At 46.3% G+C, this 13,580-nt stretch overlaps 1 protein-coding gene across 41 annotated transcripts in view; it reads left to right on the top strand.

Moving 5' to 3' along the window:
- TRERF1 (transcriptional regulating factor 1) overlaps nucleotides 1-12,830 on the top strand; it is a 206,270-nt gene extending 193,440 nt beyond the window's left edge. For 30 of the 41 annotated variants that reach the window (XM_081518606.1, XM_081518612.1, XM_081518607.1 and 27 more), the window contains 3 exons: nucleotides 6,045-6,245; nucleotides 8,861-9,072; nucleotides 12,261-12,830. In XM_081518606.1, the coding sequence (XP_081374732.1) occupies nucleotides 6,045-6,245; nucleotides 8,861-9,072; nucleotides 12,261-12,585 (738 nt within the window). In that variant the 3' untranslated portion in view covers nucleotides 12,586-12,830. Of the gene's footprint in view, nucleotides 1-6,044; nucleotides 6,246-8,824; nucleotides 9,073-12,260 lie in introns of all 41 variants that reach the window. The other 11 variants (XM_081518600.1, XM_081518624.1, XM_081518623.1 and 8 more) reach the window with 1 other exon arrangement.
- The last annotated feature ends 750 nt before the right edge of the window (nucleotides 12,831-13,580 follow it).

Here is a 13,580-nt window from a genome sequence, read left to right as displayed (position 1 = left end):
AAATTCGTATATATCATGAATTTTACAATTATACTTTTATTCCTAATTGTATCCCACGCGTAAGTGTTCCTAGCACATATGCAGGTTAATTTCTTTCACAGACACTTACACAGCACTTCATACGTTCCGGGCATAATGACTCATTTACTCCTCGTACCAATTCTATGAGGTAGGAAACTGAGGCACAGAGCCTAGGTAACTTAGCCATGGTCAAAGGCTGGTGAGTGTGTTGTCTGGGACTGACTCCCCTGTGTAACACGCAGGAGCAAGCAAATGCTAATCCTCTTTACAGAAGGGTAAAAACACGCATGCATGTGTGTGTGCTCAGCCGTGTCCAGCTCTTTGCGACCCCCTGAACTGTAGCCTGCCAGGCTCCTCTGTCCATGGACTTCTCCAGGCAAAAATACTAGAGTGAGTTGCCATTTCCTACTCTAAGGGATCTTCCCAATCCAGGGATCAAACTCACATCTCTTGCGTCGCCTGCACTGGCCGGTGGATTCTACCATTGCGCCTTCTGGGAAGTAAGAACACCTGGAGTCATTAGGGTTTCAAAGCCTGAGTTCCTAACTAAGAATTTGATCCCAGCTACAAAATATGAACATGTATATAAAGTTATATGTGGACCCAAATATCGAAAAAAATAGACATCTGTAGAATAGAATGGTATTGCCATTCATTTGATGAGAGATGGCAGTATTCTTGTGATCAGGACTGTTGTTTGACTGGCTTAAGTATTGGTGCTTTATATCTGAATAGCGTTTTTCTCATCCGTGGCTAATGTTTAAAAAAGCAGCGTGATTTCTTCTGGTTCAATCAGCTAAAAGAAATTGAGTCCTCGCTGTGTCTGTAGTGCTGTGGGTGAGCCAAGGCTGTTGACTGGCCTCAGCCCCTGCCCCAGGGCATATGTTACAGTTTGGAAGACCTGGCATACCCAAAGAGAAAGCTTACTGTGAACTTCAAGTCTTTAAAAACACTGTGAGGTGAGAACCAGAAAGTATTAGATATTACCTTCAGGAATTCTCTCTTATCCAGCTGTTCCAGTCCTCAGGCATAAGGTTGAGGCCTAGAGAGGGGAAGGGGCTTGCCCACGGTCACACAGAGCATCGCTTTCTGAGGGGGTAGACCGTAAATGAGGAAGCACAAAGAATCCCAGCCTGGGAGACCTAAGACCTGGCCCCTAAGCTTACTGACCTATAAAATGGGGCTGATTAGATGATCTGGATGGTCCCTCCCAATTCTGGAATGTTCAGAGTCATGTTTTGGAGGAGAGCAAAATCAGAGGGTATGGTTCCCTAAGGCAGACCTTTGGCTTGGGTGTTATCAAGTGCCCAGGACTATGCCTGGCATAATATCAGCACTCAGTAAATGTTGGTTGAGTGAATGAGTGAAAATTTTTCCCGGATAGGAGTCACTCTGGGTCATGGCAGCAATCCCTCTATGAGCTCCCCGGGAGGAGATGGGGTGAACCAGAGGGTTCTGAGCAGAGGAGGGCTGCTGAAGACGGTGTCACTACCAGAGGCAGAGGTGCCATCTGGGGCCAGCAGGCCTTCGCGGGTGGGTGGAAAGGCCTGAGCCAGCATGTAGCCTCAGACCCAGGAGGAAAGGTTAAGGTGGCACTCCAGGCACCCCACCTTCTTGGGATTATTTGCCAGGGGCTGGTATTAAGCTGGGTCAGGTGTGCCACACCTGTGACCTGTGAGCTTAAAGAGAACAAAAGCCTTGTGCATAGATGACTCAGCGCCTGTTTGTGTTTTAGCTCTGCTGGGTCTTTGTTGCTGCACTCAGGTTTTCTCTAGTTGCGGCAAGCAGGGCCTACTCTCTAGTTGTGATGCCCAGGCTTCTCATTGCAGTGGCTTCTCTTGTTGCATGGGCCCTAGAGCATGTGGGCTCAGTAGTTATGGCACACAGGCTTAGTTGCTCTACAGCATGTGGAATCGTCCCAGATCAGGGCTCGAACCCATGTCCCCTGCATTGGCAGGCAGATTCTTAGCCACTGGACCACCAGGGAAGTCCCACAGTCCACGTTCTGAGGATAGGTTGCCAAGTGGAGATGAAAACTAGGACCAGGCAAGGACAGAGAGGGTGTAGGAAGCACCGTCCTAGGGGGGGGTCCTGCTCTTGGTCCTCAGGGCCTACCTGGGTAACTCTCCTGACCATGTGTGCTCAATAATTTATTAAAGGGACAGGTGACTGTGTTCCCCCTGGATGGAGCACAGTCCGCAGCTCAGGGACTTTTCTGGGGAGAAGGGTGATGAAGGAGGATGGGGAGTGACTGCTCTTGAGGGGCCAGGAGGTCAGCATAGCACATCGCTCACCTCCCAGATGACTTGACTTCTGGCCTGAGACCATCACACGCCTTCCCCTCCCACCCTTTCGGGCAGAAGAGGGGGCCAAGGTGTGCTCTGCTGAGGAGGTGGGAGGGAAGTGCTGACCATATCGTCCTGTCTCCTGCCCAGGCTCCTGCCCCCACTCAGGGTGAATCCGTGGGTCTGACTAGGAGCAAAATTCAGTGCAATTCAAGAAACCAGCTGAGAAATGTAACTGACTTTGGAAGACAGCGGTCAGGGCTCCAAGAGCACAGCTCCCCCAAGTCCCAGGCCTTAGTTACCTGCAGTGGGGTCCGCTGACAAGGGGCCTGGGAAACATCCCTCTTCCCTTTGACACAGAAAAGCAGCTGGTTCTAATGGTTTTGAGAGGTTTAAGAGCTCTGTGTTTGAGCTGAAAATCTAACCCATGCCCAGATAGACAGATGTGCGTCTATGGACATGTGCAGGCAGGCAAGGAGCAGGGGCTGAGGTTTTACAATCAGACGGTGCAGGATTTAAATCTCAATTCAGCTTCTTTACCAGCTGTGTGCTCTTGGGAAAATCAGTTCTCTGGCCAATTTCTTATTTGTTTAAAAAATAAAAATTTGTAGGGGATTCCCTGGCTGTCCAGTGGTGAAGACTCCATGCTTTCACTGCCAAAATGCTGAGGGCCCAGGTTCAGTCCCTGGTCAGGGAACTAAGATCCTGCAAGCTGCATGTCATTGCCAAAAAAAAACTAAGGAAAAAGATAAACAAAAAAAAAAAAGAAAAAAAATATGCAGAGATTTGTGAGAACTAGCAGTGTGTGTGTGTGTGTGTAGTCCCTGATCCAAAGCAGGCCTTTCACTAAAGGTGTTGTCATCACCAACATCTTTCATTGGTGACTGTAACACTCAAATTTGTGTCATTGAAGAAATTTGAATTGTTGTAAATTTCTCATAATACAAATGCCATTTGCAGGCCTGAGAAATAAAAATCTCCTCCTCAACAAATTCTTACTTGGACTCTCAAGGTTTTGAGCACCTTGTATAATATATAACCATCTCCTGGCCCTGTATTTGCCTACCTTTCTACCAGGTTTGGAATATTACCAAATGTTTCCTTTCACAATACATCATGAAATGGCCAACTTGTTGATACAGAGTCCTACATGTTAGGGTTTCGTGCCCTGTCTTTGCCTCTATTAGTCACCTTGGTGAGCCCTTTGGCTTGATGATAAATCATTCTATGAACATGCATAGATTGCCATTTGAATTAAAACCTGTCTTCATTCCTGAGACATATATAATCACAAGACAGTATAATTTAATCTGTAATTTAATGGCTCTATGGAACTTTTTTTTCTAAGAGCTTTTAAGCCCAAACAACGGCACGGTGAGAAAATTGTAATTATAACAACTGCCATGAAATAAATGCCATTGTCATTGAAAGTTACTGTGTAATTTACTTTAAATGGTGAGCTGTAGGCCCTGGTCTGCTTAATAACCTGATACGTGACACCACAAAGTTCCAGTTCTGTAAAGGAATGGAGTGAACCCATGGGGTTTGACATAACATGGTTTTACCTGAAATTCTTTGAGATTGGAAGGTGGTGGATTCATACAAGACTAAGGCCATTTAAGTGAAATCAACCTGTCTGTTCTATACTAGTAAGAGACTATAAGTTTATATCATAAATCACTCTGTAAAATAAATTAAGCCTATATCTGTATTCATTGAAGTCTTTCGGGAAATGTAATCATTACTGAGTAATCCTAATTAACCCACTGGAAACTGGGATTATTTCTTAAGTATACCCTATTAATACATGGTCTCAAATAGGCATATGTACCATACTGTGAGTGAATGAGTATTATTTGCTCAGTCGTGTCCAACTTTTTGCAACCCCATGGACTGTAGCCTGCCAGGCTCCTCTGTCCATGGAATTCTCCAGGCAAGAACACTGGAGTAGGTAGCCATTCTCTTCAGGGGATCTTCCCACCTCAGGGATTGAACCCAGGTCTCTCACACCACAGGCAGATTCTTTACCATCTGAGCCACCAGGGAAGCCCCATATTAAATAAGGCTAAAACTGAAAGAGTGAGGAGTGTGCTAAATGCCCATATTACTGGGATTGTCTTTTACTCCCATCTCCAGTCCAACTGGAAAAAGAAAGCTGGTGGTTTCTGGATCCCAGGAGTTCTGGCTTCCAAGTTCTAAGACTCATAGGCTCAACCAGCATTACATCGCTGTCCAGGGTAAACCAAACTGGAGCCCACATGCTTCAAGCAGTGGGTGTGCAGAGAGCCCTGCAGAAACCAGTGACCCATCAGGGTGGGAGGCAGCTGGCCACCCCCGTCTTGTTTCCTCATTTGTTAAACAGGCGGACTGTTTACAGTCTGTCCAGTGACATAGAAAGCACTTCATACACCATGAAGTGCTGTAAAACAACAGAAGCTGAAATGAGGTTGATGGAACACAGAGTTCCCATCCTTGGTCCTCAGTCCTTCTAGGCCCTAGGAGCAAGCCCTCCTCAGCCCGCCTCCTCGTGCGGATGGAAATGGCAAAATAGGGAACTCAGTTCAATAAAAGGGCCGCCTAGGTTCCTGCCCTCCCTCCCAGCCCACCCAGTACCTCCTCCAGGCCGCTCCTTTAACTGTCTTATTAACTTTAAAGATGGTCAGAATCTTCTACCTAATTCATCTCGTTGCTGTTCTGAAGTAGATGGAAGGGACACAGTTGCAGAGAGGATAATTAGTCATAGAAATAGCTTTCTTGTTCCTTTTTATAGAGTGCCTCTGAAAGGCATTTCTTCAAGAGCCTATGACCAGAAACAAACAAAAAAACATAATAAGTTAAAGAAAATATCCAATAGAGTCATTGTGGTTCACTCTTTGATCCAATATTCTGACAAGAACAGAGCAGGAGGGCGTCAAAATGCTGTGGGTCATGTGCCTGCTGAAGGTCAAGTCAATATCTTGGGCATCTTGCAAGGAAGTGTGATAGAAAGCCTTTAAAAACAAATCATGGGGGAGGGGACATATGTATACCTATGGCTGATTCATGTTGATGTATGGTGGAAACCAACACAATAGTGAAAAGCATTTATCCCTCAATTAAAAATAAATTAATGAAAAAGACAAACAAACATGGGGACTTCCCTGGTGATCCAATGGCTAAGACTCCATACTCTCAATGCAGGGGGCCCAGGTTTGATCCATGGTCAGGAATCAAGCCTGCAACTAGAGAGCCCTCGAGCCACAACGAAGACCCAGTGCAGCCAAAATAAGTAGTAAGTTTAAAAAAAATAGTGATAGGGCTTTGGTCTCTGCCCAACAGAGTTCCACAGTGTCATTTCTGCTTGAAAACCCTTCTCACTCCCCTGGGAAGGCAGAGCAGCTACAACTGAGGCAGGCTGCCTGGGTTTTGGTCGATGTCAGGTTCTGCTGGTCTCCCACAACGGGGAGAAGCTCTACATAGAAAAATCTCTCCTGTCTGCCTTAGCATACTTTTTTTTATAAGTGATAAGGGGACCCAGAATGGGCCTCGGGGACTTGGTTACTCTCAGAATTCCAGGTATCCAGTGACCAACCTTGTCCCTCCCCAGAGGCCTCTGCCAGCCACTCTCTCATGCACAAAGATGCCGACACAGTCCCAGCGTCCAGGCCCTCTCTCCTTCCCTGTCCCCTGAGTTCTGTTCATCACTAAAAATGTCATTTGGGGGGTTTCCCCCTTTCTCTTGTATTCCCTTAACACCAGACAAGTGAAGAAGATGAAGAAGTAGAGGAGGAGGAGGATCCAGAGGAAGACAGGAAATCCATAAGAGAAGAGGAGAGTGAATTGCCCAAGTCCCCAGAGCCGCCACCGGGCCCAGTCCTGGCTCCTGCAGAGGGACCGCCCCTGCAGGCCCTGAGCCAGTGCTCGGGCTCCTTCATCTGTGAAATGCCCAACTGTGGGGCGGTAAGTGTCTCCGTGTCCTCCGAGGATCTGGGACTGGTGAGAGCCGTGCGTACAGCCGGCTTAAAGAGATGGTGCATTTTACAAAGGAGGGTGCTCTTCCAGCAGCGAAAGCTGGGCAGAGAGAAGTCCACGTGGCCATGCTTTTCTTTCTTTCATCCATTTACTTGTTTGGCCCACAGATATTTCTGGAGTCAAGCAGAGGCAAACACTGTGCCACATGCTCAGAGGACGTAAGTCCTTTCCTGGCCTCAGGAAGCAGGTGATTTAGGCTCTGCAGTAGCCTTGGCCTCCAAAACTCACACTTCTCGTTTCTTGGTGCCTCCCCACTCCTTTGAGCTGTCTCACCAGGCATGCCCTGGAAACATGCATTCAAATGCCGTGGGAGAGCCCCCGGAGAAGGAGTCTCCTTTTATGGCATAATTACAAAGATTTGGCTGAAGTTTATCGTCATACTCTTTGAGCGAAGCAAAAAAAAAGACTTACTAAGCAAATTAATCATGTAAACAGGCTGAAAGCCTGTCTGTTTAATTACCTAACCTAGTGCTTTTTATTAATAAGTACGTTAGAAGCATCATCTTGCTAAAATAAAACCAGTTCACCATTTGATCATTCGTAGCCTTAAAGCCTTACAGAATCTGTACTGGCTGATCTAAGACTCACTGTGTATTATAAAGGATAGATTTTTTTAATTGTTAACTTTGGACTCTCAATCCTCCTCTGGTCTCCTGTGAAGTGAAAGTCACTCAGTCGTGTCCGACTCTTGCGACCCCATGGGCTGCAGCCCGCCAGGCTCCTCTGTCCATGGAATTTTCCAGGCAAGAATACTGAAGTGGGTTGCCATTTCCTATTCCAGGCCACTGGTCTCCTACTCATCTGAATTGTTGAGCTTTTCCCAAATCACGTTTCTTAAAACTGTACACAACTGTACAGGCAAGCTCTAGAGGTATTGTGCAAAAAAAATTAGAATGTTGTTCCTTTCATATGAAGCCCTGTTTCCCCCAAGTTAATGCTTATCTCTGCTTGTGTGTTACATAGGATAACACTCTTTTCCAGAGTGTATTGAATGCTGTTTATTGAGTCTGTCACTTAGATGAAGATAGCAGCAGTCTTTTCAAATATTCTAGACTCTAAAGCTGAAATTCACTTGATTCACATCTAAGAAAAAATGAAGAAGTAAAAAAAAAATGATATATACATCTTACATTACCTTTGAAGAGAACATAAATTGCTAGCTTGTTTCTGTCTTTGATGTTTAAAGACCTTAGATGCTTCACTCCATCATTGCCGTACTGTATAGAACACTTCCGTTAAAAAAGTGACTTTAAATGACGGTATTTTTGGTGAATTTGTTTAGAAATTGGATGCTTCCTCAGTTCACAGTTTAGGTCTACAGTAAATTCTTTCCTGTGAGGGGAATCATCTTTTACTTTACCCAATCAAAAATGCTCAGCAGGATGAATGTTTTTTCGTGACTTCAAAAAAACAACAGGGGGAAGAAATGTGTGTTGGTTTTATTCGTTGCCTAACCATGGAAGTTTTGGTTGCTAAATCAACCAAAGATTTTTTTCCCCTGCAAGACTATAAACAGAACTCATGAACTTAACACAGCAACCATCTGTGGCTGGGTGGTTCAGTGAGTACTCGCATTAGCTGGTGCATTTAGCGATCTGGAAGTCAGGGCTCTTGGAATTCAGGGGGTGGATCACTTCCCTTTACAGCAGTGAATCTCATCAGGGAATGATCTTGTTCCCCGTGAACATTTGACAATGTCCAGAGGGAGACATTTTTGTCACATCTGGGGAGGTGCTCCTGACATCTGGTGGGTGGAGGCCAGGGATGCTGCTAAACACCCCGTGATGCAAAGGACAGCCCCACAACAAACAGTCATCCAGCCCAAAATGTCAGCAATACTGAGGTTGGGAAACCATGCTTTACAGCAAGCTTCAAAAGACTGGGTCATTCCCCTTTTTATCATCCTGCAGTGAAATTTGGGGGTCTGAAATGTGGCTTCAGCACTGGGCTACTGACTGGGGCTTAGATATAGCACAGAATAGAGCAGAGCAGCTAATCAGTGTTTTCAGAGCTGTGTCTCTTAGGGTTTTAGGGATTCCTGGGGGAGATACATAGAGGTGAGCAAATAGACCCAGTTCTGGGATGCTGTCTCTTTCAGCCAGAGCACCTCTGCTTTTAACTTTGAGCTTTTGAATAAGATTTTTTAAGTAAAAAAAAAAACAGGAAGAGGAGGGAAAAAAGTGGGAGGAAGTTTCTGGATGAAAAAAAAGTTGGAAAGCTGGTCCAACAGATGGAAAAAAATACAGATGGAAAAAATACGGCGTTCAGAGGGGCGATGGACCAATGACCTCGGTGTGTTGGAGGTGCTGGGTTGAGCCCCCAGTCTTCGGTTGTAACAATGATTTGTTGTTGGCACAGCATTTGTGGTTGTGGTATTTGATCTCTGCTTTCTGTGGCATTTGCCCAGAGTTTGCTTATATAAAACCCCTGTGTCTTGTCATTAGACTCTGTTTCAAGTATCCCATATTCTACCGATGAGTAACTAATAACCCTAATTTCCTTTTCAGGACTGTAGATGTCATGTCACTCCCTTTCTTCCCCAGGTGTTCAGCTCCCGGCAGGCACTGAACGGCCACGCCCGCATCCACGGTGGCACCAACCAGGTGACCAAAGCTCGGGGCGCTATTCCCTCTGGGAAGCAGAAGCCTGGGAGTGCCCAGAGCGGGTACTGCTCGGTGAAGAGCTCACCCTCCCACAGCACCACCAGCGGCGAGACAGACCCCACCACCATCTTCCCCTGTAAAGAGTGTGGCAAGTAGGTAGAATTGGGCCAGGGACTGGATCTAAGTGTGTGATGAATAAGGCCCCTGTGGGGTCTGGGCCAGGGTGTTGTGAGATGTCTCCAGGTAGAAAAAGAACCCAGACTCTCCAGCTTTTCCTCATACCATCCTTGGGGTCAGCATGGTACCTCGTGGCAGGTGGACCTTGTCTCTGATTCAGAATATGGTCATTCTGATATCCTAAACCCTAATAAGGATGGACATCACCAGAGAGCAAATCTCTAGTGACAGAACATCACTCTTTTCCAGTAATGATGGATGGGACTGATTCCCACCTCTTCCCTTCACACCCAAACCATATTCACTAGTACTGCTCTCTTTGCATGCTCTCTTTGCATCCCTGCCCAGTGATTTGAGAATGGCTCTAAAACATCTAGTCAGGAACTCTCTGTAGCAGAAATGGCTTTTCTAGCACCACTGATGATTCCTGCACCCAGGGCAGACATCACTAATCAATTGCTACACTCTTTGCTACCATATTAAGATAAGACTCCAATGCTTTTCAGTCCTTTAAATCCTCGTGCTTCAAGCAGGCACAACTAGTTGATCAGACTTGATCCAGGAGAGAAAACCTATTTGTCCTCTCTGCCCTTTTAAGTATAATTTTAAACAGTGAAAAGGGAGAAACTGACAGTGGGTAATAATAACAGCTAATGTTTACTGAGTACTTGATTTTGTTACATACTTTATGTGCCTGAGCTCTTTTAATCCCCACACAATGGGGGATTAAATTAAATAGTATCTGTGATGCAGATACTATTTTATCCTTGTTTTACAAATAAGGACTGAACATTAAGTAAGTTGATGTGCCCCAGGTCCCACCCCAAGAAAGAGCAGAACTGAGATTTGAAGCCATCAGTGTTCAAATACAGAGCCTGGGTGTCTGACCACTGTTCCATCCCATTGGTTTGCTTTGTTTGCTTATTTATCACTGGTAAGATACACACAGTCCCCTCCCACAGCATCCGGTATAGAATTCCAGTTTATTTCTCAGTGAGTGTGCTAAGAGGGGTTGTCATGAGTGACTTCCTTTAGGAGCCTTACCAAGTTGCTCTTCCTGTAACCTGCAATGCTGCAAACACGCAGGGTTACCTGGAGAGATGCCCACCAGGTAGCTGCCAAAACTCTACTAAGGGAACATCCTTGGTTGTATGAGTGAGGCCACCCAGGACCTCTGTTTATAATATTCACCCTCATGGAATATTTCAGGCATTTTGCTTCCATTTATCAGTTACTCAGTGCTTGCCTGGCATTGTTTTAAAGGATGTTTACATGTATTAATTTATTCCTTAGCTCAGTGAAGTATGTACTCTTAGCCTTAGGTCGGTGGCACCTGCCGAGGCGCGTTGGAACCAGCAGCTCTCTTCCTGCAGAGATAGGGAGACACACTTAGGATGGGTCCCCTCCTCGGGGCTCTAATGTCCTCCAGAGCCAGGACATGATGTCATCTTCATGTCACCAAGAAATAAGGGAGTCCCTGGATTGACCGCCGGGCTTATTTACTTGAAACAATGAAACCTCCTTAGTCTGACATCCATCTACTTGGCCTGGGGTGGAAGAGAGAGGCAGAGCAGAGGGTCACACCGGTGTCTTCTGAGAGGAACCAGCACCTTCTGCTCACTTCCCCCAGACAGGCAACAGCCCTTCCTCCACTAGGTGGCAACAAAGGGCATTTTAACAGTCAGAACGAAGTACTTCCAGCTCTTTCAGTGACATTCACTGTTTTTCTTGTCCTGTTTTTATGTTGCTTGGGACCTTTTTCAAGCATAACTCCAGTTAAGACTTTATGGACAATAAAAATATTTCCTATGGTTTTCCGCACTAAGAATAACATCAGGCAAATGTTTGCAGAATGCTTCTTTTAGCTGCTGAAATTATGATCATCACATTAGACAGTTTTCAGTGTCATTCATCAACTCTGTTCTAAGACACAGGTCTTACAAATCAGGTTTTTTTTTCCTTTATGAGCTCAGGAATGAATATTTATGGTACCCACCCTCCCCTAAAACAGGTAGCCTCACCTCTGGACAAATGTTCTCTGAAAAAGATCCAGAGAGAAATATTTTAGGCTTTTCAGGCCATTCTGTCTCTGTCACATCTACTCAGCTCTGCCATTTTAGTGCAGAAGCAACCATAGATGATACATAAACAGAGAGACATGGCTGTATTCCTGGAAAACTTTATTTACAAAAGCAGGCAGCATATGGGATTTGGCCCACTGACCATAGTTGGCAGACCCCTCATCCCATGATTTCTCAACCTCGGCACTGATATTTGGGGTCTGACGATTCCTTGTTTGGGGTAGAGGGCCTGCCCTCAATATCGTAGAATGTTTAGTGATATCCCTGGCCTCTACCCCACTCAAAGCCAGAGAGGTACCACCACCACCCAATTGTGACCATCAGAAATAATCTCCAGACGTTACTGCCTGGGAGGCAGACCCATCCTCAGCTGAGAACCACTGTTTCATTCGAAAGCAAACAGGAGCCAACTGTGATATATGATGGCCAAAACAAGAAGGGATCTTGGGTGAAGAGGACTGCTCTGTGCAGAAGTCAAGTACAGTGAAGACCGAGGTGGGGCTTGGCCACACAATTACTAGCGAGCGATCTCAAGCACTCAGGCTGAGTACAGGGGACAGTGCTCCACTTGGAGAGTGTGGAGGATGGAGGAGCAGTCCGTGTCTGCAGAGACCCTCTGGAATTTTGATGGGAAGAACAGGGACAGGGGGCCAGAGGCGGAAGAGGGGTTGTTTTATGGTGGGAACCAACAGAGGTGGGCCACATGATTTGGGTATTCTCAGTTGGTTGAGAGGGCTTACCTAGCGATGGAGATAGAAAGAGGGAAGAGAAGGAGGGAAAGGGGCATGGGCCCCAGGCCACAGGTGGACAGGAAAGCTTTGAGAATTCATCCTCCATTGTCCCAGGGAGAAAGCCCAACACACATAAATGTGTTCCTGTCCCCATCTTCTTCCCTTGGAGAGAAGAGAGGTGACAGGTCACCAGGGGAGGAGATCTTGGGAGCTAAGGAGACCAGAACACTGTCAGCACCACCCCAAACCAGGCATCAGACCGTGCACCCACTGTTCCCTCTAGGACCCCTTTGATTTCCAAGAACTCCAATGCTCTAAATGTCTCATGCTTCTTTTTCCTCATTTTTATAGAGTCTTCTTCAAGATCAAAAGCCGAAACGCGCACATGAAAACTCACAGACAGCAGGAGGAACAGCAGAGGCAGAAAGCGCAGAAGGCAGCGTTTGCGGCCGAGATGGCAGCCACGATCGAGAGGACTACGGGGCCGGTGGGGCCACAGGGGCTGCTGCCACTGGACCAGCTGAGTCTGATCAAACCCATCAAGGACGTGGACCTCCTCGATGACGACGTCGTCCAGCAGTTAGGGGGCGTCATGGCGGAGGCCGAGGTCGTGGACACCGGTCTCCTCCTGGATGATCAGGCTTCAGTTTTGCTTCAGGGTGACACGGAACTCTAAAGGCCCTGCGTGTCGCTTCACGAAAACCCACAGCCTCCAGCCTCCAGCCTCCAGGCTCTTTCATCAGGAAACTGGGACTGCCTGCTTGTTTTGTAATCATTTTAAACTACCTGTTTAAAAAGTGGTCGGTTTTTGTTTTGTTTTTTTTTCAGGTTTAGAAACAAATCGGTTTTTTCTTTTCCTTTTATTTAAAAACAATTGTTTTTATGGGAGGTTGGGGGGAATAAATAATTGGCACAATTCTACTTTAAGATGTGTTTCATCTGAGCTAGGCTACATTCCCAAGAACTCATTCCTGGCTGGGAATGAACTTGACATTCATGTTCTTTTGCTTTTTAGATGCCAACCATCCTGGTTGCCTTTTATCCCAAAGCTTGCGTGAGTGAGCGAGTGCGTGCGTGTGTGTGTGTTTGTGTGTGTGTGTGTAAAGCAGGCTGCTTTCTTTGTGCTCGGGTCTTGAACCATCCTTCCCCACCAACAGTCATTTTTGTGTTGACCTCATTCCAGTTTGCAGTGAACTTGGCATCTTTGCGGGGAGACCCTGCTGGGAAGTAGCTTTCCAGTGAGCAAAGTCAGCCTTGTGTTCCACAGCTTTCTTCCAGCATACACGTCATTTGAAGAGTTGACCAAATGTGAAAATAATTTTTCTCCCTGCCCTGCCCATCACTCAGCCTGCCTCTAAAAACTGAGTACTGTATCATTTCAGGCTTTCCCTCCCGGGCAGTGGTTTACTGATAAGGTGGTTCATAGAGCAAGCCTGTCCTCTTCCCCATGCCCTGAGGACCAGTTGACTCCAATTCACCGGTTGGCAGAGGCGTACGTTGGCCTGAGCTGACTGACTGCAAGTCCGTCTAGAGGAAAATAACCCCAACTACTAAGTTGCCAGGGTTGTTTTTAGGGAGGATAGTCAAGGAGCACAGATCAAAGTATCCAGAATGCCAAGCAGTCTTCTTTTGCCCAAAAACTAGCTCAGAAGAGCCCATTCCTTTTTGCCA

Source organism: Giraffa tippelskirchi, chromosome 8, assembly GCF_054371585.1.
Source record: "Giraffa tippelskirchi isolate mGirTip1 chromosome 8, T2T-mGirTip1v1.2.pri, whole genome shotgun sequence".
NCBI classification, from domain to species: Eukaryota; Metazoa; Chordata; class Mammalia; order Artiodactyla; family Giraffidae; genus Giraffa; species Giraffa tippelskirchi.
Note: the sequence above shows the minus strand (reverse complement) of the source record. Positions and strands in the feature narration are given on the sequence as shown.